We start from the raw sequence: 25,052 nt of genomic DNA on the forward strand, positions 1-25,052 counted from the left end.
ATGGAGGTTTTTCTTTTTCTTTGTTCAGCTTAGGAGTGGTTTAGTGTTTTTTTGTTGGTCCTTGATTTTATTTATCTAACACTTGAGGTGAATACTGAGCTCAGCTGCCTTTTCAAGCTTTTGTTTTTTTAATGGAGAATCTATCTTGAACCTGCACATTTTCTTCTAGTACTATTTAGCTGTATCTCATAAGTTTTGAGATATAGACTTTTGATTCACTTCTAAATAGTCTACTGTCAATTAAGTTTCTTCTTCAACACAATAGTTCGAAGTTTTGTTTTTGTTTCTTTGTGGGTTGTTTTTATTTAATTTTTTAAAATAAAGAGGAAGAGATTACTCTGTCTCACCAAGAAATCCTGCTTCTGTGTCAAACATTACCCTACCTGGGCTCCCTGCTACCAGTCCACCCCATCTTCCATATTATAGACTCCAATGAGACTATAGACCCCATGAACAGGTTGACACACACAGTACTCTCTTCACCTTCATGTCAGCTGGTTTGGTGGAGAATTTATCTCTCCGCTCCCCATGTTCATCATATAGCACCACCACTCGGTCCACTGTGCAGACCGCAAACTTGGCATTGTTCTAGGACCAAGCCATGCAAGTCACCTTTGCAGCTCCATCCTGCAGAGGCAGAGGGGGCAAAAATAAGCGCAGCTGTTCGTCTAGAGTGACAAAAGAATTTTGGTTCCTTTAGCTCTACTGTGACTTTGGTCAATTCTCCACATCATAGTCCTTAAAACAAAAGATGCACCCTGGTCTCCACAGCTATAAACCTCTGGCCCAGGAGAACAAGGTGCTTTAGAAACCCATAATGCAAATACACTTCGAGGTGACTCACAGAATGGAGTGTACCGATGGGCCCTTGCAATGGCCTTGCTCCCTCATAGCTCAACTGAAATAAAATCAATTGGTCTGATAAGTTTTTTTTTAATAGGTTCTGGTCTTCGACCATTCATTCAATATATACATTTTTTTTCATTCAATATTATTTTTTAAAGGTTTTATTTATTTATTTGACAGAGAGACAGCGAGAAAGGGAACACAAGCAGGGGGAGCGGGAGAGGGAGAAGCAGGCTTCCCAGTGAGCAGGGAGCCCAATGTGGGACTCAATCCCAGGACCTTGGATCATGACCTAGCTGAAGACACTTCATGAGTTAGCCACCCAGGCACTCCTCATTCAATATTTTTTGAATACCACACTGAGAAAGGAATGTAGTCAGGGGCTAAGAGGAAGACAAAGAGCAAAATATGGTCCCTGTCCCCAGGCTAATAACATGTGCAAACAGGAAAAATTCCATTAGAGAGGCCTGTACAAAGCACGATGATAGTTTGGAGAAGCCTGAAATCTGAAATCGTTTTATGTTTAAATGACCAACTTTAAGGTTTGAAGAATTGGATGTAGTTAAATGGGGGAAGTTATCTGAAGTAGAAGGAATGATAGGAGCAAAGGCAAATCTCATTAAGAGACAGTAATTTAATACACCTGAAACTATCTTGCAAATAGAACAGAAGAAGTAAGGCAGGAAAAACAGGGAGGCCAGCGCAAAAAAACTTTGAAATTTGGCCAAGGTGTTTAGGCTTATTTGGTAGGAAAAAGACAGTGAAAGTTCTGGAATGGGGAGTAAAACAATCAGAGTTGAGATTTAAGATGAAATTGCCACCAGCTTTTTTTTTTTAATCACCCCCCCCAAACTACGCACTGCTCAGAAGTCCAATTTTGAAGTGATCATCTCCCAGTCGACTATTCTCTTCCACGTCTGTCCACCACCTGGTCCTCAATGGTTCTTCACTAGGGACTTCCCTCCTTGAAATAAAACATTTAGCCTCTGCTCCAATTGTGTGATTAATTACTAGGGCTCCAGAGCTCTGGTTTGAAACTTTGTTACTTGTCACTCCTAACCCAGGTACCTCCAAAGTCCCAGGTTTAAAAGGCCTTTTTCCCCCTCCCCCCATCAAAATCCTCAGAGTCAGAAAACAGCCTCACCACCACCTTTACCCCCCCATCCACTGCTTGATTAAATTAGGTTTGAAGGGCTGAGGGTTCCTCGTTTTCCTTGCTCATCATCTTCCTTCATCATTTTGCCAATCCTGGGCCTTTGCCCTACCCTGCATCATGACATCTTATTTTGAAAGACTGAAGGGGATTTTCACTTCCAATTATTCCATTAGGGTAAAGGAATTTTTAAATTACAATTTGGGGGCAGTTTCCTGAGCAATGAGCACTTCTCTCTTTTGTTCTAATTTCCCTCTATTCTCCTAATACCACATTCGCTGTGAAGCCTTCCTCATTCCTCATAGCACTGCCTGAGGATTCAATGGGGACCGGGAGTAGAATAATAAAAACTAACCTTTAACAAGATCTTTCCATAGACTAGGCAGTTTGATAGATGCTCAATATGCATTGTCCTTTTACTTCATAACGCTGAGACAGAGATGATTATGCATATTTTACAGATGGGGAACCTGAGGTTCAGAAAAGTTAAGTAATTGGCTCAAATTTACATACACAGTTCGTAAGGGGGTGGAACCAAGATTTATATCCCCGTATGTCTGACTCCACAAACCACAATCCTAACTCTTTAAATGATGCTGTCTGGCTACATAGCAAACATTCACTAATGGCAGATACTATCATTAGCTTTGTCTGAGTCTATCCTTTTTATTTTGAATGTTCTCTCTCCTCTATCAGATTCTACAGGGCTTTTTAGTTCGCGAAGGCTTTTGTGAACTCTTCCCCCAAACCCCCTCAGGTTGCTATCATTGTTACTCCCATTTTCCCAATGAAGCCGCTGGGTGGGCGCTCAGAGACTGTGTGCCGAGGGCTTCAGGTCAGCGGGATTGGACCATTTATTGAAAGTGCAGCTGGCACTAGGACTTGAGTGCTGGTCTCCTACCTCCAAAACCCAGCCTCTCTTCAGCATGGTTCCTCTCCCGGTGCCCAGCCTTTTCCGAATCTGAGATCTCCATCATCAGAACGAACGTGGGGGGTCTTCCGCACTCCGTCTTGGGGGCTTTTACCTAAAGCGCTCGTTTATCCGGGCGCAGACTTAGGCTCGCTGTTTCCATGTGCGCCCAGCACGGGGCCTCATACACAACTGATGTCAAAGGAAACGGACGAAAGCTACCGCGGTTAGCGGTCCGTCCTGCTACTGCACACTACCGACCGAGCAGAGATTCCGCATACAGTAGGCGCTCACCATCGTGAGATTTCAGTTCCCCCCACTTCTCTGGGAACGTTAAGTCTGGCGGGGGAGGGAAGAGGCACGCAACTCCTCACCTGAGGGCTCAGCAGGGACCTCAGGTGCTTCAACTGCCAGACGAACACCTGTCTCTCGGATGCCACCAATCAGCGACAACTCCCGTGGTTACCTTGACAACCCGTAACGCTGCCTCAGCGACTGCCGCTGACGCGCTGTCGCTGACGCGAGTACAGCGACACACACTTCGCAAAGTCACCACATAGCTTCGCTGTGAAGCAGAGAGAACGTGCGCAGGCGCAGTGAGGTCTAGGGCGGGACCGAGAGGACGCGAATCCTCTCTTCAACCAATCCTGTCGTCGCTTGCAAACTCAAGCTGAAGCCACGCCCACGAGCCCTCCGCAAACTCGAGGTCCTATGGCGTCGCGGTCTTCCTCCCGCCTGGATTGTGAGTGAAGTGTGGCTGAATACTTCTTTTAATCCTTACAACCTTGGAGGAAGGCAGGGCGGTTGCTTTCATACGTTTTGCAGCAGCCCGGATTGAAGCCAGATGGGCTCTATGATGTGCGCGGGGTATCACAAGGCTACTAATGATAGCTAACCGAATCCTCAGGATGCGTCTGCCAGCTACCGTGCAAAAGGTTGTAGATGCATTATCTCATTTAATCTCAAAGACAGCTTTTGAAGGGGATGGCATTATTAGTTCCATTTCTCATGCCAGGAGACTCGGGATTAGAGGGGTCCCTTAACAAATGAACAGTAAAGGATGTAACTGGGATTCAACCCAGAGCTGATGCATTGAAACAGCCTTTATATTCTGAACTCGTAGCTCCCTATATCTATGCCATGCTTCTATACCCCGTGCCACTTCCATCCCAAGAGATGACGTGTCCAGAGTCTGCGATGTGTTTCCGCGCCAGTGGCCAGTGAGAGGTACTACTGCAGAACTGGGTAGCAGTGGATCAAAGACTGCTGCCCAGATCTGGATGCTTTTGTGGTTCATGGCGGAGGGCAAATGAGAACGGGGCTTATCTGATAGGATGAAGTTAAGTCTTGTGATACGTGGGATTGGAGCTTGGTGAGGTAAAAAGGATAATGACTTTTGATCTGTTTGGATTGGGGTCCCTTTCAGAATTACTGGTCTAAATTCTGGAACGTGCCAGAGAGACTGAGATGCAGAAAAGGAGCGTTGATACACCTGCTCTGGAAAGATCAGTGGTTTCCTCTGGGAAAACAGTGGTTTTTCTCTCACTGGCACCATGCCCCCCACCCCCCTATTTTCACAGGAAGGAAGTAGCCCCAGAGCCCAAAGTATAAGTCTTTTGACAGGGGAGTTCCAACCCTTCAGTTTTATTTCCATCATCCTCGTCTGGATATAGTGACAGAGAGGGAATATAGAGTCATTTACAATTTACAGTTATTATGGACTTTGACCGAATCAGCGAGACAGAGGCAGACAGAAAGAAAAGGAAAAGTGAGTGAGGGGAAGACTAGGAGTACAGGAGTGCACAGGATAGGAGCACGTGGCACTGAAGGATCCATTAGCGGAGCTTCTCTTTCATTTGTCTCAAAACACCGTTCAGTCCCTTTCTGGAAATTAACTCGAGGTTGATGGAGGAGTCAGAGGAATCAATGGTGAAAAGCTTGGGTGTCAATGTAGGCAGTGAAGTTAAAAAGGTTACCGGCCCCTCTCATGTGGTATGACCTTCGTTTCCACGGATGCAGGAGAATTTATATACCTCCCCTTCTTTTCCTTCTCCCCCGTTCTCACTGAACAAAACAAAAGGAACTAGGGCTCTAGTTTTCTACACCCATTTCTGTCCTCTCCCCACCCATTCAAGGCTACAGAATCCAAACAAACACCTTAAAACAATGTTAGTGCTCCTGTCGAGTTGGTGGTGGTGTGAGAGGGCCTTGTGGTCAGGAGAGAGACAGTGGGGAAGTGTCTTCAGCTTACTGTACAGTATCCCAACAGTCATCTCCAGTTTGTCCAAGAACATTTATTGGAAAAATGTCCAAGGGGTGAGGTCACCAGCAGCTGGGGGGCCACCAGGTGAGAGGGGGAGCCCCTGAGACTCCGTGGAAGACATTGGAGTAGTGCAGTGCAGCATCTGCCTCCAGACCCAGACAATTCCTTTGAGTTGCTGAGGGAAGGGGGGGTACCCAAAGAACCCTCCCCCTTTGAGACCCAGAGTACCAAGTTCAGGCTAAATCCTTGGATGCTGTGTGTGTGTGCGTCTGTGTCCCCAAACCTTGTGCCTGCTGCCGCTCCCACCTCCAGATCCAGAGGCGTGATCGAGGCCTGGGCTTCCTGTCTGCATCCTTGTGCCCCTTCTCTCTAGAGGTCTGGGTATGAGGCAGCCCTGCCAATCACAGAGGAGTCAAACCCACTGACCCAGGACCTCGACAAAGCAGTTGCCGAGGAAATTGTTCAATGGCTGAGACAATGTGATGCTGAGATCTTCCAGGAGGTGGGGCAAGTCATGCCCACAGACTAGGTAATCCAGACCCATCCCCTGGACACTGAAAATAAAGATGCCAGCTCCATGCCAATGGTCCTTCGTGTTTGAGACCTGAGAGCCCTTCCACCACACCATTCATTCCTACCCCTCCCCCAAATCCACTGTCCTTTTCTTGGCTTCTGATTCCCACCTGCTCCCTACAGAGACTGTATAGTGAATCAGTTCTGACCACCATGGTCCAAGTGGCTGGCAAAGTGCAGCAAGTGCTGAAGGTACAGTCTCTCTGTCTCCTCCCCTCCTAACTTCTCTCCCTCCCCCCTTTCTCTTTTCTTGGCTTCCACTTCTCATTTTACTCCATCTCCATTCTCCTTTCTCCCAGTCCTCCCTCTGGCCTCTTTATTGTCATCTTATTAATCAACAGTAATTATAATAGCTATTATCTACATCACACTCTGTAATTGACATTGTGCTTTCACTCTCATTACCTTTGCAAAAACCTGTGAAATGAGTGTGATTGTCTCCATTTTTTTTTTCAGATAGGAAAACAAAGGACAATCACAGTAGCTTGCCCAAATATATCCAGCTAATAATTGCTGGGTAGCGCTGCTTTTTATTGAGTGATTGCTGGATGACAAAGCTGCTCTCCGTCCTTTCTGGAATGAGTAAGGTTGGAGTAAGTAGCTAAGCCAGATTTAGGAGTCAGAATGAAGTTTCGTTCTCAAATCCAGGCATCTTTCTGTTCCCTTTTGTGGTTAAGGAGGGTTAAGGAGTCTCCCCAGGAGTTCTTCTGTTGCTGACAAAGAAGGAATGTGCTTCCCCCAAGCTGAGCTAGGAGCTAGGCCTTGGCGACACTGGGAATTTTTCTTTCTCAGGAACCTGAGGGGGAGCTGGTGGTGCTGAGTGGAGGGGGCAACTCTGGCAGGATGGCGTTTCTCATGTCAGTGAGTACCCTGGTCCCCGATTTTCCTTCCTCTGCCTTCTCGGGGTAACCCTCAGGACCATAAAGCTCATCATAGCTAAGCTCCTAGGTGGCCCTCTTGAGGCCTGGCTCCCTCTCTTCTCAAAGACAGATCTCACCGTGGAACCCCGTATCTTCCGAACCCACCTGGGCCCCACTCCATCTATTGAGGGTGTCTCTACATCCCATGCACCCCAAGCTGTCATCTGCAAGTAGCTTTCGACGTGCCAAATTCCAAGCAGGACTGGCTTAAGCGCTGGCCTGAGGGAATCCTCACACGCGTTGTCAAAATCCAAGGTTACCGCTCCCTTCACTTTCATCACTAACCCGTGTCCTTCCCCGCTGACAGGTCTCCTTCAACCAGCTTTGAAAGTTCTAGGACAGAAACCTCTACACCTACCTCATTGCAAGCAGTGACAGGTAAGCCACGTTGGCCTGTGAATATTTTCTTTGGCCTGGATAGTATTTTCTAGAAATAGAATTTTCAGGCTTTCAGGTGGAGATCGTGCCCAGTTTTCTTTGGTCCCCATTATTTCTTATTGTCTTATCCTCGGCCCATTTCACATACTCATGTCACCTGTCTGGCCCTTGTTGGAATTGGAGTGTCCAGCCCTAAAAAGTGTCTGTTGTGGTGTTCAGCAACTAGTAGGTGTTTCAGTCAATGATATCTTTCCATCATTCCCTTCTCTTAAAGCATTCCCTTTTCTTCCCTAGTATACCATGATCTTCTGCTTTCCAACCAGTGCCACTGACTTTGAGTCTGTCCTCTTAGGTCTGTGGTGGCATCTAGGGAGGGGACAGAAGATAGTGCCCTGCACGGGATTGAAGAACTGAAGAAGGTCTGTGTTTTCCCCTGATAGTCAACCAGACGTCTCTGTCTGTTCCTTCTCACAAAGACACTAGAGTCCCCATCCAGCCAAAGCCCATTCTCTTCCCCAGTCCTGACCCTGACATCTCCATGCAATAGGTTTGTATCCTAGAATCCTCCTGGTGGCACTGTCTCACCCACCCTCCTCTCCTAGGTGGTCGCTGGGAAGAAGAGGGTGATTGTCATTGGCATTTCGGTGGGACTCTCTGTGAGTGTGAAGACAGCCTGGGGGGATCCATTCTACAGGGAGGAAGGCGGTGGGGGTAGAACAGCATGGAAAATAGATTGAGGAAGTGGGTACTAGAAAACAGAAAGGGTTCGCACAAGGAATTTTGATTTTACTCTCACTAATTGAGACCCAGCTGCATGAATGTGGAATGACAGGGAAAGGATCCGATTCCAGAATACCTGTGTATCAGTCCATTCAACAAGCAAGGTAGATGGACTAGTCCCAGGGTCAGCAAACCACAGTGGCCAATCATGCTGCTGCCTGTTTATGTAAATAAAGTTTTATTCAGACACAGCCATTTGTGTTTACATAAGATCTATGGCCACTTCATGCTACAACGATAGGGTTGGGTATTGTATAGAGTTCACAGGGGCCCCAAAGCCTAAAATATTTACTCTCTTGCTCTTTACATAAGAAGCTGACCCCTGGACCTGTCCTTTGCTACTTAAGCATGGTCCTTGCTTAGCAACATCTGTATCTCCAAAGATTTGCTAGTAATGTAGAATCTCGCCCCCCACCAAGACCTACTGAGTCTGAATCTGCATTTTGACAAGATTCCAAGCACTGGATTTGGTGTCCCCAATTTTCTCTCACCACTGCAGTGTACTGATTCTAACAATTCACTAAGAGAAACAGGTCGAGCAATGCTAGATGCGGAAGGAGACACACAAGGAGGGCAGGACACCGACCTTAAGGAGCATACAATTTAGTCCAGGAGTTTTGAAACTTTACCATGCAGAGGATTTCCTTGGGGGACCGTGTTAAAAATACAGGCCTGGAGCTTTCCTCTTCCAAGGCAGATCCAGTAAATCTTCCCTGGGGCTGGAACTCTGCATTTCTAACAAGGACTCGGGGTAATCTGATGGTCCTGCGCCTCAGGAAACACTAGAGTAACCCCTGCGCTCTCATCATACCCTTTTTCTCCCCCTGCTGTCAGGCTCCCTTTGTAGCAGGCCAGGTGGACTCAGGCATGGACAGCCCAGGCACCTTCTTACCAGTCCTGGTTGGTTTCAGCCCCGTAAACATGGCCAGGTGAGCCCACTGTAATGAAAGGCATTGACGGGCCAGGCCCCTGGGGGAGGCTGAGAGGAAACCTGTCAAAATCTACAGTACAGGGGCGAGTGGGTGGCTCGCTCAGTGGGTTAAAGCCTCTCCCTTCGGCTCAGGTCATGATCCCAGGGTCCTGGGATCGAGCCCCGCATCGGGCTCTCTGCTCTGCAGAGAGCCTGCTTCCCCTCTCTCTACCTGCCTCTCTGCCTGCTTGTGATCTCTGTCTGCCAAATAAAAAAATAAAAATCTTTAAAACAGAACAAACAAACAAACAAAACCAAAATCTACATTACAGCCATGAAGAGGAGGGCATGGTGGATATGGTCTTACTCACCACATCTCAGAACATTAGAGTAAATACGGACTGTCCCTGAGCTTATGAGGATTTTGTTTTTGGTGGGTTTTTGTTTTGTTCTGTTTTGTTTCTGTTTTTGTTTCGTTTTTTTGGTCCACTGGTTGATGTAGTCTCTTGTTTCGGGAAGGATTGAAGGCAGCTTACAGAGGCCACATCAAATACCAGAAAGCAGACATTCAAAACAGGAATGAAGAGACAAGGAAAACAAGGCCCAGGAGATAGAATAGGGTCGGGACGATGCGGACCCCAAAGAGAAGCATCTGTTCAAAGGAGCCTGCATCAGGCGCTCTGATCAGCAGGGAGTCTGCTTCCCCCTCTCTCTCTGCCTGCCTCTCTGCCTACTTGTGATCTCTCTCTCTGTGTCAAATAAATAAACAAAATCTTTAAAAAAAAACATAAAACTTTACATGCAACCCAATTTCTAAGATAATAAAATGTGATTATATATATGTTTAGGAATTGATGAAACCTACTGACTTGGCTTAGCCGGCTAGATTCTTCTCTTTAGGAGCTTCTGTGTAGAGGAGGAGGCTCTGCTTTCTTCCTGGCTTCCTTCTGGCCCCAGCTCCGGCCTCTGGATTTGCCCTTCCAGCTCTGGTCCCAGGTCTGCCCCCTCCCTCACAGAGCCTCCCTCCCTCTCAGTCGGGACCTCACCCGCCTCTGAACTCCACTTCAAATCACATCCTTGATCTTCACCGAGGTACTCAGTTAGCTGAGCCACAGTGGTGTCCAACTTCCCCCAATTTCAGGCTGTTAGGCGTTCTGCCTCAGATCCCCTTTTATAGTTTTCATAGTTCTGGCTCTAGCATCTAGCAAGCACTCAGCAGGTACCTGCCGCCTGTTCAAAAATGAGAGGCCCAGTAGGAAAAAGCAATGTCTGAGGAGGAATGCTGGCTGTGAGGGCGGTCCTGGAAGTGGGCGTCCAGGAAGGGTGGAGCCCGCCTCACCTTCATCCAGCACTTTTCCTCCAGGCTGCTGCTGCCTGAGCCCCGCACCTTGAGGTAGCAGTCGACGGCACGGCTATACTCTCCAGCCTGCTCCCACTGGCGAGCTTGGTCCACGAGCCCCTCCATGCCCCTGAGATGTGAGTACACATGACCAGGACAGGCTGGGCCGCTTGGCCTATCCCGTGCACACCTTGTGACCCAAGCTCCAGCCCTGCCCACACTTTCTGCCTCCTGGCGTCATACCTGGCCCCTTTCTTGGTAGCCTCCCGCTCATACTCTTCTCGCAGAACCTCCAGCTGGCCCCGCACATAGTCCTTATAGATCCACAGAGCGTCGCTCCATAATCCAGCCTCCTGCTCAGATTTCCAGGTATCAGGAAGGCAGAGGCAGGCATGACACCTTCCCACTGCCACACAGGTGCTCTATACTATGGGCCACGGATCCCTAGGTCCTTGCAACTCTCTTCTCCTCCTTGTCTCCTTCCCCCTCTCCAGTGCTAACTCTCTGGATCTTTCCCAGTAGTATTGGTTAGTGTAGTGCTCTGTGGGTTCTTACACTCTCTCCCCCTCCCCCTCATGGCCCTGAATCTGGTGCCCTACCTTATAATAATTGAAGGCCAGGCCCGGTCTCTGGGCCCGAAGCAGCAGCCCTTCTGCTTTCTGAATGTCCTTCTCCTCCAAGGCCCCCCGGGCCTGCCCCACAAGTGCTTCGGCGACAGTGTCAGGATCGTGGGCCTCGGCCACACGCTGAGCTGCCTCCCAGTCCTGGTTATGGACGAACCTGCTCCCAGAAGAGGACACAGGGGAGGCTCAGCACAGGACTGAGGCTTCAATAGTGGGAGACAGACAGCCATATCAGAGGGGGTAGAAGATTTATTGGTACTAGGTTCAGGTGAAGGTGGCCATGCCAGGTCCTGGGGCTGCGGCTGGGAGGACGGGTGTAAGGAATTGACGGGTAACTCACATGAGGGCTGCTTCCTTGGGCTTACCAGCCCTGATGAGTTCAGCTTCGGCCTCTTCAAATTTACCCTGTAGGGACAGAAGGGCAGCCGCACATGATCAGAAGCAGATTGCCATCATGGCAGCCGGGAGACCGGAGGAGGTCCAGGTTAAAAGCAAGGGAGGAGGAGCACATCCATACCTCATCCTCCAGGTACAGAGCATATGGGAGATGCATTTCAGGGGTTTTGTGCTTGAGGGCCAGCCGGGAGAGTTCAAAAGCAAATTCAAATGAGCTGAAATGGAAGGTGTAGGTAAGGTCTGCCTACTCAGTACTTTCATTTTATGAGAGGGGGAGCAGGGCAAGAGATAACAAATAGGGTAGAGACGGGGCCAGGGGAGGGAAAGGACAGACTGAGAAGACAACCCATGTGAAGTGACACAGAAGCACACAGACACGTAAAGGAGGACGGGGGTCAGGGGACACTTGGAAAAGCCTGTGCTTCCTGCGACCAGTGGGCATAAAGGAATGGGATGGGCGCGAGGCAGGGGACCGCAGTGAGCCTCACAGCACTACTCTGCCTCGGGAGCGAGGGCTCCGGGTTCCCCACCACTTCCTCCTGAGCCACATTTATACTAGCAGAAAAACTGTCTCTCTAAAACATTGACTACCCTCAGCCATCTGACTCCATGCAGGATTATTACTGGTCTTTGTAACATTTGCTTAAGAAAAGCTCTTTTTGCATTTAACAGAAGCCCACTTCTGTTACTCAGAAGTCAATTACTGGCTTAGTGCACCTTTGCTTTTAAAAGCTCTTCTCTCTGGGGCACCTGCCTGGCTCACTCTGTAGAATGAGGGACCCTTGATCTGGGGTTGAGTTCAAGCCCCACACTGGCTATAGTAATTTCTTTAAAAGGTCTTTTTGAAAAAGAAGGAAAAACGCAGATCACTTTCCATCTTCTTAGAACAGCTAAACACTGTTCTGAGCCTTCGGGGAACAGGGGCAGAGCTACTGATTCACTCCTTGCCTCTCCATCACGTTCTTCCAAGGATTTCTTCACTCCTGCCTCCATTTTCAGAAACACAGCTAGACAGCCGTTTTCCTTGTCTATGTAGAGGCTCTGTCTCGAAAGGGTCCAGTGGAGAGAAGCCGTGGGGCCTCACCAGTTGTCGGCGGCGTGGTCCACGGCAGCTGCCTGGAGTCCGAGCTTAGTGAGCAGTCTCACTGAGGATGCTCCTCCCAGGCTCTTTGCCCACAGATAGGCCACGTGCTTGTGGGCATCAGCTCCTCCGTGAGCCTTGGTCACCTGTGAAGCAAAGCCATTTGGCAATCCTCCCATGCAGGTCCACAGGGCTGCTCCCTTCCCCTCTCTGACTGGACTGCAGCTTTGACAAAGGTCAGGTCTTTCTACTAGAACAGGGATACGGCTCAGTTTTGGGGTCTATTAGCCTTAGCCTGCTCAGGGTCCAAGGATGGACTTCAGGTAGTCCATAGACCCCTCCTACCGCATGTGAAATTTTGCCTGTCGGTATGGGTGTTTTTCAAAGAGACCCACGACCAGTTCAGAATGTGTCACTTGAGAGTGGGGAAGAGGGACGGGCGTGTCCCCAGAGTGACCTGGACTCCTTACCCGGTAGGTTCCTCCAAAAACCCATTGGACTGGTCCATGTTCACTGTTGCCTTCCACTCCGGAGCCTCGAGGTAGTGATACTCGGCCTCCTGCAGTCGGCCTTCAGACTCCAGCTCCTGGGGAAAGGGGGGTCAGGATGGGGCGAGGGGGACGTGGGGCCTGTTCGGGGAAGAGATGGCCGAGATCGGAGAAGGGCTCACCTTGCCCTGGTTTAGGTGTGTGTCACTGAGGAGATCTGGGTGGTGCTTCCCTACCAGGCGGATCATATCATCATCCAGCTTGTGCTTTTTGAACATGGTGATGGCAAGATCAGGCTCTTCCACTGTCACGTAGAGCCTGGGGAGGGGAGAGACACCCGGGGCCTCCTGACCCAGATTCCCGCATCACTGCCCTCTAGGCAGACGGTGAGCATCTTCAGACGCACCCCTCTCCCCGCACGCCGCCTCTGGGGACACGGCTCACCTTTCCGCCTCCAGGTACTTGCCCTGCTTGTCGCCTAACCAACTGAGCCACCCAGGCACCCCTGGATCTATGATTTTAATTAGATCCTCATAGGGTCACTAATGAAAAAAGGTAAGAGAAGAACTCTGTTATGTTATATACTATTGAAGACGAGCCCTGTGTAGTGGGATGACTTGTCCAAAGTCTCATAGCTCATTACTGCCCCTGGAACATGGGCCGCCACACTACACCATTTCCATTACAACTCAACAGGTGGATGTGAAACATAAAGCTCATGAACTGTAAAAGTATCTTAAGAACAGACCCATATGTATTTGGAAACTTGATTTATAAGAGGGGACATTACGAATCTGTGAGTACAGAACGGATTTCCAATAAACGGTTCAACATAGAAAAAGTAAAATATGAGCCACACCCACATTATGCACAAAAATTAATTCCAGGTGAAAAGCAAAATCTAAAAATATTAAAATATAGGAGGGAGTAGGAAACCTTTTCTGTTTTAAAAATTTTCTTTCTTGCTTTCTTTCTTTAACTCTACACCCATCATGGGGCTCAAACTCACGATCCTGAGATCAAGAGTCCCATGCTCCTCTGGCTCAGTCAATCAGGTGCCCCAGGAAAACTTCTTAAATGAGACCTCAAAAATCACAAACTAGGAGCGCCTGGGTGGCTCAGTGGGTTTAAGCCTTTGCTTTCGGCTAAGGTCATGATCTCAAGGTCCTGAGTTCGGCCCCCGCATCGGGCTCTCTGCTCAGTGGGGAGCCTGCTTCCTCCTCTCTCTGCCTGCCTTTCAGCCTACTTGATATCTTCATCTGTCAAATAAATGAATAATATCTTAAAAAAAAAACTAGGAATTGGTACACAAGTAATAATAATATTATTAATAGCTAACATTTATTAACTGCTTATTATTTGCCAGACATTATTAGTCCAAGTGCTTTTCATATAAGGTAGGTACGATTTTTATCCCCATTTTGTGGATGAGGAAATTGAGATACAGAAAGGTTAAGAAACTGACCTAAGATCGCACAGGTATAATTGCAGAAGTGGGGACGTTTGACTCTAGACCCTTGTTCTTTTTTTTTTTTTTTTAAGATTTTATTTATTTATTTATTTGACAGAGAGAGAAATCACAAGCAGGCAGAGAGGCAGGCAGAGAGAGAGAGGGGGGAAGCAGGCTCCCTGCTGAGCAGAGAGCCCGATGCGGGGCTCGATCCCAGGACCCTGGGATCATGACCCGAGCCGAAGGCAGCGGCTTAACCCACTGAGCCACCCAGGCGCCCCTAGACCCTTGTTCTTAACGACGCTATATGGATATGCTATTCTCTATACATCATAGGGAATACTGTGCTGCTCTAAATACATTTTTCTATGCTTGAAACATTTCATGATACAGTTAATTTTTTTTAAAGATTTTACTGATTTATTTGTCAGAGAGAGTGAGTGCACAAGCAGGAAGAGCAGAAAGCAGAGGGACAAGCAGGCTCCCTGCTGAGCAAGAGGCCTGATGTGGGACTTGATCCCAGGACTCTGGGATCATGACCTGAGCCAAAGGCAGGCTCTTAACTGACTGAGCCACCTACGTGTCCCCAGAGTTAATTACTAATATGTAAAATAAGATCTATTTATTTATGTGAACACTTGTGAAATTCAAATAAATTTTGTCCTCACTGGCTACCAATGTCAAACTCTACAGAAAATAAGTCTCCTTCTGGTTCAAACAGTCCATTATCCTATGTCCTAAGTCTAAACAGGAAAGTTCAAAAATTTACTGATGATTCTGCTCTACAGTTCACAATTCCTAGCCCTAAGATACATGCCTAAAGAACATGAAGAATTACAGGGACAAGCTGATATGCGTAACAGTATATGTGTATCTCTACAGCTAGACACAGACTCGCACATGTGGATTAGAACACGTCCCACATCCTCTGTGAGAGCAGGGCCATACATTTACCTGGTGCCTCTCAGATTCCTGCATTCTCCACTCTACATACCCCTGTGATATGGAAGCATCTATAAACCCCTGTTTTGTTATCAGAATTATGAGAGAGGCTTACCGATAGCAATAGTCTTAACATTGACAAGATAAGCCACTTTCTTACTGTCTTCCATCCCTCGTTGACGCCGCTCATTAATACGGACACTGAAACACGAAGGGTGAGGTAAGGCAGAATGGACTTGGGTCATCGGGATGTTGAGCAAGGGCCCAAAGTACCATAGGGGACGAAGTTTTTAGATTAATCTTGAGGATACAGGAGTTAGAGGTTAGAAGGGACTTCTTTTGGGTTTCAAAAATTTAGAGAACCTTGTGGGGTTACCTGATGAGGTGGGGGTTCATGAATTCAGTACGCACAGAACCCAAGGTATCATGACGCCCATATTCCACCGGGGTTAGCTCTCCAGCATTGAAGATCATGCACACCTGGGGATGAAGGGACTGTCACGTGGTGGAAAGTTTGCATGAGGAAGTCTGCACGGTCAACAGTAGTAGAGGGAGATGTCTCATCAGTGCAAAGTGACCCCCACTTTTCTCTTTATTCTGTTCCTCTGCCTATCTCGCCCTCCTTTCTTTCTCTGCTCTCTCTTAGCTAGGAGGTTGACTGAGATGGTGATGGTCAGTCAAGCAAGCTCTACTCACATTTGCATTTCCAAAGAAATACTTCTCATTGCCAACAGATTCCTGCCAAGCCACCCATAAAAGAGGGAGAGGATATAAGAACAATGTGGGTAAGTATCCAAGACAACGCTGAGAGAAGGGCGGGGTAGGGGGCGGAGAGAAGGAGTGTAGGAAGGCCCTGATGTTCCACAAGTGGGGTGCTATGTCACATTCTGCCCTAGGCTTCTAGGCTTCTGAGAGATGCCGTAAAAACAGTCCAACAGTGGGAATTCCCAATCCAGGATTCTAAATCTCCAGGGTCTCACTCCTAGGTCCACCAGGTCCCCAACGCCAGCATCTTAGAGCTTTTCCTTAGAGATCTTCCCCCTTAAGGACCCGGGCTCCCCAGAAGTAGCAGCTCACGATGCTCCATTCGCCTGGGGTTCCTACCTCACTATGGTGATTAGTGTTCAGTCCCCCAGCAGCAGCGTGTCTGACATGTGGGCCACCAGGTAACGTTCCTTTCTGAGGATTTTCACCTCTTCCACCTCGTAGCCATAGTGTGACTTGAGTACCACCCAGGTCCCTGATGACAGGTTCTTCAATCACCTTGGTAAGGTACAAGTCTGAGCTCCCTGAGGCTTCCCTCAACCCCAAAGAGGGGTGAACCTGCCGTGTCCACCTCTACAGTGTTAAACAAAGGTAGTCTCTTGTTTCCTCACCTAGCCTGGGCTCTTGTTGGTAAAAATGACACCTCCCATTCACACAGTGCTTTACGATATACAAAATGTTTTCAGAGATTATCTCCTTCAATGCTAATATATAATACATACGGGGTAAAACTAATCACTCTCCTTACCTTCCAGTACCTCTTGTGAAAATCTTTGTGATTACTTCATCGTGGTGTATACTGATCATACTGTCATTTCATATACCTCTTTGCTAAAATGATCCTGATTAAGGAACAACAGAATACAGACAATTATCTTTGTATTCTCGGTCCTAACAGTGCTCATGTATAGAGAATGGACAGAAAATGAAAGAACTGGGGTGCCTGGCTGGCTCAGTCAGAGGAGCATGCGACTCTTGATCTCAGTTGTGGGTTTGAGCCCCATGTGGGTGTACAATTATTTAAAAATAAAATCTTAAAGAAAAAAAGAGGGGGCGCCTGGGTAGCTCCGCTGATTAAGCATCTGCCTTGGGGTCTTGGGATCAGCCCCATATTCAGCCCCACGCCCGAGTGCTCCCTCTCCCTCTGGCGTTCCCCTGCTCCTGTGCGGACACTCTGTCAAGTAAGTGAACAAAATTGTAAAAAAGAGAAAAAGAATGAAGGAAGCAATGAATAATAAATGGAAGGAAAAAAGGACAGAGGGAGAGAAAACAGAAAAGTAGGCTCAGGAACTAAGAAATTACCTTGCAATGTCATACACGGTGAGTTCAGAGGCCCTAAAGCAATGTAATGCACCTGCGTAATTCTAAACTCTCCAGTTAACAACATACAGGTAATAAAGCTTTTTCTGTTTTGTTTTAGAGAGGGATGGAGACACGGGTGGGGCAGAGGGAGAGGGAAAGAGAGAATCTTCAACAGACTCCATGCCCAGCGTGGAGCCCCTCGGGGTGCTTGATCTCACAAGCCTGAGATCATGACGTGAGCTGAAATCAAGAGTCCGACACTTAAGATTGAGCTATCCAGGCCCCCCTGGTAGTAAAGTTTTAAATCAGGAAGATGGAAGTGGCAATCTCTGTACCCCTTCAATTTGGTGTTTAAATCTTTTTTACAGTAAGCTGGAAGGGCTATAGCAGGAAAGTTGTCAAAGAGTTGCCTGATACACTCTGTTCTCCAGAACAGCTCTGCCAGGGGTTCAATTTGGCACTGTGGCAGTGTCCAGAAGGAGATTTTGGTGCAGCAGGCTATCAGCTGCTTACCTGGCTAGGTCCCACACATGTCAACTCAAACTTATTCTTGTAAATGCTTCTCCGGAGGCAGCAGTCAAACTGTTTCACTCCACCAGAGTGTGCCCTAGAAGGGAAAGCGACAACATAAAAGGTAACAGGCATCAGAAGGATATCTGGAGACACCCTTGAAACCCAAGTTCTAGAATCTAGGAAAGAGTTAGCAGTAAAAGGGCTGGCAGTTTGGGGAAGTACCAGATGGAAAGAGGTGGCACTCACAGGACGCCAGGATAGTGATGGGAGGAAAGGGAGAAATCAGCCCTGCCTACAGAATTCTTTGTCTCTTTTGGCTTCCCATAAAGTGTGAATTTCTCTTTCCTGCCGTTAATGTCATATTTTTAGGTTGAAGTCAAAAGGGAAGAAGAGAGTCTCTAGTTTCAGGGAGAGTGCTTTAGGCTAAGGCCGGATTTTTCCTAGTTTGGAGAAAGTCACCCAGGCAGAAAGGGATTACTAGTAAAACGCACCGCACAGAGTCATGAGCCATCCTGTTTCCAGGCCAAGGCAGTGACGGTATATAAGTTGGCAATCTCCTTGTGCTTTGCCTCTTCCCAGATGCTTCTTCGAGGGCTCCAGTTGAGTACCCGAAGTCTGAAATTAAGGAGGTGGATTTCAGAAGAGATGGAGACTGAGCAAAAGGATGGAAATGGGTGTGTAACAGAAGGCAATGAGTCTCGCTGTAGTAGAGAAGAGAGGAAGTGAGAGAGAACACACATGCTAGGGAATCTCATAGGAGAGGACTGAAAGGTTCAAAGGAAGGAGGTGGGAAAATCAAGCTAAAAGTAAAATGGGGTGAGAGCAATAGGAGTGGGGAAAACAAAAGGAGATCATGGCTGGTGAGAAAAATGAGCTGTAACAAGGGACAAAGAAGGAAAAAGAAACAGAAAACAGAAGGAAGAGACCCAGAAGACATCGAAGGGGATAAAAGGACAGGACTAATAAAGCTGATGTGAGGGGACCGGGGCCCTTTATTTATTTTATTTATTTAATTCACCCTTCCATCATCCATCCCTTTCTTCCTTCCTTCCTTCACCAAACACTTAAGCATACATTATGTACTGGATGCTAATATAGCCACCGGAGATTTCAAAAGAAAAAAAAAAAACCAAAAACGAATAGGCCCTCTTCTCATGGGCATTTCAGTTTAGCCAGTTAACTATAAACACCAAAGTGTAATATCATGCGACAAACACTGAGCCAGTGGTCTGAAAAGAGGCAACGGTAATACAAAGAGAGTGGAGATGAATTCCACTGTGGAGTCCCAGGCAGAGGCACAGAGACACAAAATCCTGGTTTATTGTGGAACTGCCAGAGTCCCAACAGATGGTGGGAGCAGGAAAAGGGAAGTGAGTGAATTAAAACCTGAGTTTTTTTTTGAGTCTGAGATACTGTTAACCCTGCTCCTTTTAATGGAGGAGTCTCCTTCACCAAAAATGTATGTGCCGCAGTGGATGCTCATTTCAGGGCCAGTCCCACCGCCACCGCACCCTGGGCCGTGGGAAAAGAGCTGGCCTGGGTTTCTTAGCACACAAAGTCTCACTTGTTTTCTGGGGACCCTGGGCTCCTCAGGTCCCACTGATCTCTGTGCCCACCTGGGACACCTAATCCCTGAGCCCACCCGGAACACCGAAAGCTCACCTCGTTTCAGAGAGTCTTTGGCTTGGGGAGGGCCCAGGTCGTGCAGGAAGAACTCCTTCTGCGGGGGCCTGTGTCTCTGGCCTGGCTCCCAGAATCCTCGCTGACCTCCGCGTCTGCTCCGAGCCCGTCCTCCTCGCCCCGCTCTCTTCGTGTCCTTCGGCCTCGGTTGGGACTTGTCTTCTGCTCACGGAAGTCCTTTCTGTCCTCTGCCCTGCGTTCTGACAGGACTCCCCGCACCTCCGCTAGGGACCAGCAGAACTTAGTTGTCAGGGAATTGTGCCTTCCCCTGGGCAGGGCTGGGTACCCATGCTGTCTAGAGGGGGCCCTGGGCCCGCCCCGGGAGCTGGTGGCCTTTCTCCCAGGTGCCTTCTGGAAATCCTGCGGACATTAGAGCGGGCTCATCAGGTGACCTAGAGTCAAAGCCCGAAGATCGCTGCCCTGACGATGCAAGCCAGCACCAGGTGTGTGGAAACGTGTTAGGAGTGGGGAGGTCGCGTGGATAGGGGACTGTCCTGAGAACAGCAGAGACCCTGAGGACTCCTTAACGCGGTGAGGGGAGCAGGTCTGCGTGATGGAGGGCGCGGTAACCTTTCTGTTGGTTTGCACCTGTGCTTGGCCGTGTGCATCTTGCTCTGATCCCTGATCTTTTCGCATCTCCTCTCTTGTCCTGACCTCTGGCCCGTGCCTCAGCGTGGAGGAAAAAGGCCGCGTGTACCTGGTTGGCTGGCAGACCCTGGGCATCATGGCCATCATGGATGGAGTGGAGTGTATCCACAGCTTTGGTGCCGGTGGGACCCCAGTTCCAGACTTTCTTCCTGGCTCCTCCTGAATGCAAACCGATTTCCTCCCCCCATCCCCAGCCCATGGGGGTTCCTCATTCAATGTCCAGACTGTCCTGTTTGAATAGGCATTTCAGTCAAATGCTCCTTGCTGTGAACCCCTACTCAGGACTTGGTTCCTCCACTCCCATCCCCCCTTAGCTGTGGCCTCCCGTGTGTGTGACACTTCACCCTCCACCCCTCTGGGCACTTTCCTTCAAGACCCATGAACGTTCCCCCAAGCTTAGAATCAATCTTTCCTATAAAGCCCATCATTCCTTTCTTCCTGTCCTTAAACGTTCCAGACTACCGAGATGTCCGCAGCTTTCTCACTGGTGATCACAGTGACATGTTTAACCAGAGGACGGAGCTCCTCCACCAGGTGGGGGGATGACGGGACATGGGGCAGGTTGTGAAGGTGACAGTTGTGCAGGGAGTGGGAGGTGAGGGGCGCTGGGGACAGGTGGGGGAGGAGAGCAGGCAGACAGTCCAGGGAAGGGAATATGGGTTAGAGGTCGGGAGGCTTTGGGGAAGCACAGAGAGGGCGGAAGGTTCTGGATTCTCCCTCTAAAGCTGGCTCTAGTCCAGGGCTCTTCCCTCAACTTGCTGCATCATCTTGGGCAAAACACTTGACCTCGTTGAACCTCCGTTCTTCCATCTGTGTACAAACACGCTGTGTGAGAGGTCCTGTGAGGCTCTCTGTGGTCCCCAGGTCTGTGTGCGGGAGTTTTTCATGGGAGGGGCCCCCCATCTTCTCGTGCCCAGGGTCCCCAGTTCTTCTCCCAAGAGGACTTATTGACGTGCATCTTGCCATCCCTCACAGAAATCGGCACCGTGGTCTTCATTTTCACCCTGGATGGTGAGAGGGAAGGCAGGAGCGGTGGGGTGAGCAGAGGGAGGCAGGGGAGTGACTCAGGGGAGCTGCATTTTTCTGGGTCTTAAAGCACCTGCTCTGAGGGAGGGAGAGGGGCGTGTGTCCTGACAGGACCACAGGGAACAGGAAGAACAGCTTTCACTCTGGCGCCCTCCCCTCTCCTAGACAACCTCAGGGAGGTGCAGGCGCTGGTGGAGCAGGTGAAGGAGAAGACGGCCCACATCCAGGCCCTGGCGCATAGCACCGTGGGGCAGACCCTGCCGGTGAGGGTCCAGCCTTGGGGACGGAACCTGGGGTGGCAGTTACAGCAAGGCCTTCCTGGGGATGCTGCTCTGGCTCATTCTCTCTCTGTTTCTCCAGACCCCTCTGAGGAAGCTCTTCCCTCCATCATCAGCTTCACGTGGCCACTGCTTTTCTTCGAATATGAAGGGAACTTCATCCAGGTATGAGGAATGAGAGGGTGTTCTCTGTGCTGAGGGACTCAGAGGGGCAAGGGTTCCAGAAATTAGAAAACTCAAGGCTGGGGTGCCTGGGTGGCTCCGTGGGTTAAGCCTCTGCCTTTGGCTCAGGTCATGATCTTAGGCTCTTGGGATTGAGTTCTGTCTCAGGCTCTCTCCTCAGCAGAGAGCCTGCTGCCCCCTACCACTACCTACTTGTGATCTCTGTCTGGCATATAAATAAATAAAATCTAAAAACAAAACAAAACAACAACAACAAAATACAACCAAACAAACCTCAAGGCTGGAGGGTGGAAAGCTTTGTTGGACTCCCAGAAAGCCAGCTGGGCAAGTTCTTGTGTTACTGGGTCACTGGTCAGTGTTTCCAAGGAAGTGGCTCAGTTCTCCCTATGAATATATGAAAAAGACAGGCCAGGCCACCAGTCACCAGACAGATACTCATTTGTCCCTTGTTTCAGGTTCATTGTTGATGTTATAGTCATCCTCACCATACAAAAGTCTTTAAGGTATATCTTTGCAAGGTCACTATGCTGAATTCACTGCAGACAAAATACAGATATTGTCTGTAACATAATGAAATGATAATTTTGCTAGTTTTCACTAATTTTAATTGATTATATTTGTAATTATAATTTTACTAATTATAATTTCAATACTGATGCACTGATAATGCTTTAGCAAGACATTATCAGTACAAACACTGAAAATAATCATAGAAATAATTATCAATTTGGATATACTTTGCATTTATGTCTGGAGAGGGCACTGGGACATCTGAATATTAGTTCAGCTGTGCTTTGTGGCCCAAGAAAGAAAGCAGTTTTGCATCTGTGGTTCCTCGGTTTTCTCACTTAACTCCTGCCCACCATCCACAGGGCACCGTCAGGGCCCTGAAGGGTTGCGCTGGAGAGATGTGGTCTCATCCATTATTCAGATCACCTCTTCCAGGAAGCTTCCTGACTTGACCAAACAGCTGCCATGCTTTCTTACCTGCACTCAGAATTCAAAGGAAGCCCTTCTCCCTGAGCCAGGGGGTCCATGCTCCTTCCAGTGCGTTCCTTTGTCTTCCCTTCCAAATGGTGTTCATTGGTCACAGCTCTACTTTTTTGGCATAATTTCCACATTCGTTGTCTCCTTTGACATCTCGCATCTCCTGAGAAATCTTCTCCGATGAAACCCACATTGTCTAGAACCCTCCTTGATGTGAGATGCCTCTTCCAGCTTCCACTGTGCGGTCATCATACCTAATACACACGTAGGACTCTGTACTTTACAAACTATTTCATTTATAATATCATTTCTCATAATGGGTTCCTAAGGGATGTAGGATGTAGGTTATTCCCCCCATCTCAGATAAAGAAGCTGAAACTAAGAGATTAAAGCATTGTAATCACAGCCACGTGGCTAAAGCAGGAGCCAGGACTCGAACCCTGGCCTTGTGACTCTACGTCTGTGGTTTATTTCACTTTACAGTACTAATTTCCACCATATCCATGAATTGAGCCAGATTCTTTTACTCATTCATTCATTATGTACCTATCACGTGCCTGGTCCTATTCCAGGGATAGGGGATATAGTAGGGAATGTTAACCTGTGATCTTTGAAAAAGATCTGTGTTTTTAAAGAAAATTATAATTATAGTAGCAATATTTTTATTGTAAACACTTTGGAAAATACAGAAATCAAAAGGAGAAAAGCATCCATAAGAACCTTCTTCCAGGGGCGTCTGGGTGGCTCAGTGGGCTCACTGAGCCCCAGTGTTTTCAGGAGACTAGAGGATCTAAGGGATCGCTTATATTCCTTAAATTCGACCTTGACTGTGCCAAGGAAAAGAATAAATCTCAGATACAAATGCTTTTTTTTTTTTTTAATGTTATGAAAACAAAACACCCAGTGTCCCATTTTAAAAACATATCCTTAGAATGGGCTGCCTGGATGGCTGAGTGGGTTAAAGCCTCTGCCTTTAGCTCAGGTCATGATCTCAGTGTCCTGGAATAGAGTCCGGCATCTGGCTCTCTGCTCCACAGGGAGCCTGCTTCCTCTTCTCTCTCTCTGCTGCCTCCCTGCATACTTGTGATCTCTCTGTCAAATAAATAAATAAAATCTGTTTAAAACAAAAAACAAAAAAACCCACCCTTCTTCCAAAAAACCACTTAGACAAATTTTGGAGAATGTCCCTCTAGGCTTTTTTATGCATGTGTAAGTGTGTAAATATACTTATACAAAAATAGGACCGTCCTTGCCATGCTGTTTTTAACTTGCTTCTCTTCACTGAAAAATAAGAACACTTTTCGGTACAAATATATCCATATCATCATATTTTTTAAGATTTTAATTATTTATTTGATAGAGAGAAAGATCACAAATAGGCCGAGAGACAGACAGAGAGAGAGATGAGGAGAAGCAGGCTCCGTGCTGAGCAGAGAGACCAATGCGGGACTCGATCCCAGGCCCCTGGGATCATGACCTGAGCCGAAGGCAGAGGCTTTAATCCACTGAGCCACCCAAGCACCCCTCCATATTATCATTTTTAAAATAAATATTTTATTTATTTATTTGACAGAGATCACAAAACTCAAACATAATGGTGAGTGAATATTCAAGACACAAGGAATATCTATATATTTTAAAGATTTTATTTCTTCATTTGAAAGAGATCCCAAGTAGGCAGAGAGGCAGGGAGAGAGGGACGGAAGCCGGCTCCCCAGTGAGCAGGGAGCTTGGTGCGGAGCTCAATCCCGGACCCTGAGATCATGACCTGAACTGAAGGCAGGGGCTTAATCCACTGAGCCACAGAGGTACCCTGAAAAAATACATTTTTAAACATGAAGAGAAAAGAGTGGGGCACCTGGGTGGCTCAGTTGCTTAAACATGTGACTTTGACTCAGGTCACCATCCTGGGGTCCTGGGATTAAGCCCTGTGTCTGGCTCTCTGCTCAGTGGGAGGCCTGCTTCTCCCTCTCCCGTTGCCCATCCCCCTGCTTAGAGACTCCTCTCTCTCTCACTCTGTCAATAAATAAATAAAATCCTTTTTATAAGTGTTTGTCAAATTGTACACACGTGTTCTAAGAACCAAAACTGTACCTCCACCCCTAACCTTAGAACTCCAGGCTGGAATAACTAGTAACCTGCCACGGAAGGTGTGCTCAGCCTATCAAGTATCATTCTTTATAATCTTTATATGACTGCAAAGTCTTTCATAATATGGACATATCATGTGTTTTTTAACCACTTCCTTGATGATGGGCTTCCTGAGAATATTACTTTGGCTGCCCCAGTGGGTTGACAATTCTGTGAGGTAAGATCCCATCATTGTCTTTTTCAAAAACAGTGCCTGCTATTCAATAGCTATTTAATTGAATTGATCTTCCTATTAACATTCCTACAAGAAAAAAAGAACCTGGTCAATTTTATTCATTTTTACTACAGCATAATTTGATTCTTTGTAAATTTTGTTTGCAGGGAATTAACCATAGAGAATCCAGTTGTCTCTGGGTGTAATGAAATAATAAATCTTCTAGAAAATGAGACTATGGATTTTAGAGCTGAGTGATCCTCTAAGATCTTTTAATTTCCCTAAGTGACTTCTCATCTCTGTTTCAATACTA

At 47.7% G+C, this 25,052-nt stretch overlaps 2 protein-coding genes and 1 long non-coding RNA gene across 12 annotated transcripts in view; 1 reads left to right on the plus strand and 2 right to left on the minus strand.

Annotated features, from left to right (window-relative positions):
• Nucleotides 1-391: 391 nt before the first annotated feature.
• Nucleotides 392-3,420, minus strand: LOC309871814. 4 transcript variants are annotated; one of them, XR_014315486.1, is made up of 4 exons: nucleotides 3,025-3,420; nucleotides 2,355-2,469; nucleotides 1,707-1,810; nucleotides 392-627 (listed from the first exon to the last, which is right to left on the minus strand). It is a non-coding gene; the product is annotated as an uncharacterized lncRNA (long non-coding RNA). The 4 variants fall into 4 exon arrangements; XR_014315487.1 differs by lacking the exon at nucleotides 1,707-1,810 and having other exon boundaries at nucleotides 397-627; XR_014315488.1 differs by lacking the exon at nucleotides 392-627 and having other exon boundaries at nucleotides 1,158-1,810; nucleotides 3,284-3,420.
• Nucleotides 3,421-3,450: 30 nt separating this feature from the next.
• LOC309871792 (glucokinase regulatory protein-like) overlaps nucleotides 3,451-25,052 on the plus strand; it is a 32,842-nt gene continuing 11,240 nt past the window's right edge. Inside the window, exons 1-9 of the mRNA XM_082745235.1 lie at nucleotides 3,451-3,651; nucleotides 6,538-6,606; nucleotides 6,973-7,043; nucleotides 7,396-7,590; nucleotides 19,657-19,755; nucleotides 19,985-20,082; nucleotides 20,936-20,971; nucleotides 21,152-21,249; nucleotides 21,347-21,429. Of these exons, the coding sequence (XP_082601361.1) occupies nucleotides 19,739-19,755; nucleotides 19,985-20,082; nucleotides 20,936-20,971; nucleotides 21,152-21,249; nucleotides 21,347-21,429 (332 nt within the window). The 5' untranslated portion in view covers nucleotides 3,451-3,651; nucleotides 6,538-6,606; nucleotides 6,973-7,043; nucleotides 7,396-7,590; nucleotides 19,657-19,738. The remainder of the gene's footprint in view (nucleotides 3,652-6,537; nucleotides 6,607-6,972; nucleotides 7,044-7,395; nucleotides 7,591-19,656; nucleotides 19,756-19,984; nucleotides 20,083-20,935; nucleotides 20,972-21,151; nucleotides 21,250-21,346; nucleotides 21,430-25,052) is intronic.
• On the minus strand, nucleotides 9,502-18,405 carry LOC309871776 (intraflagellar transport protein 172 homolog). 7 transcript variants are annotated; one of them, XM_082745200.1, is made up of 13 exons: nucleotides 18,124-18,405; nucleotides 17,633-17,726; nucleotides 16,566-16,659; nucleotides 15,429-15,532; nucleotides 15,168-15,253; nucleotides 12,843-12,978; nucleotides 12,176-12,758; nucleotides 11,213-11,306; nucleotides 11,036-11,100; nucleotides 10,672-10,852; nucleotides 10,316-10,425; nucleotides 10,073-10,202; nucleotides 9,504-9,963 (listed from the first exon to the last, which is right to left on the minus strand). In XM_082745200.1, exons 7-13 carry the CDS (start codon nucleotides 12,349-12,351, stop codon nucleotides 9,946-9,948), a joined length of 774 nt encoding a protein of 257 aa, XP_082601326.1. In that variant the 5' UTR covers nucleotides 12,352-12,758; nucleotides 12,843-12,978; nucleotides 15,168-15,253; nucleotides 15,429-15,532; nucleotides 16,566-16,659; nucleotides 17,633-17,726; nucleotides 18,124-18,405; the 3' UTR covers nucleotides 9,504-9,945. The 7 variants fall into 7 exon arrangements, with proteins under 7 accessions (XP_082601329.1, XP_082601330.1, XP_082601326.1 ...); XM_082745198.1 differs by lacking the exon at nucleotides 16,566-16,659; XM_082745199.1 differs by lacking the exon at nucleotides 16,566-16,659 and having other exon boundaries at nucleotides 15,416-15,532.

The sequence above is a fragment of the Mustela nivalis genome (assembly GCF_964662115.1).
Source record: "Mustela nivalis genome assembly, chromosome: 8".
In the NCBI taxonomy this organism is placed as follows: domain Eukaryota; kingdom Metazoa; phylum Chordata; class Mammalia; order Carnivora; family Mustelidae; genus Mustela; species Mustela nivalis.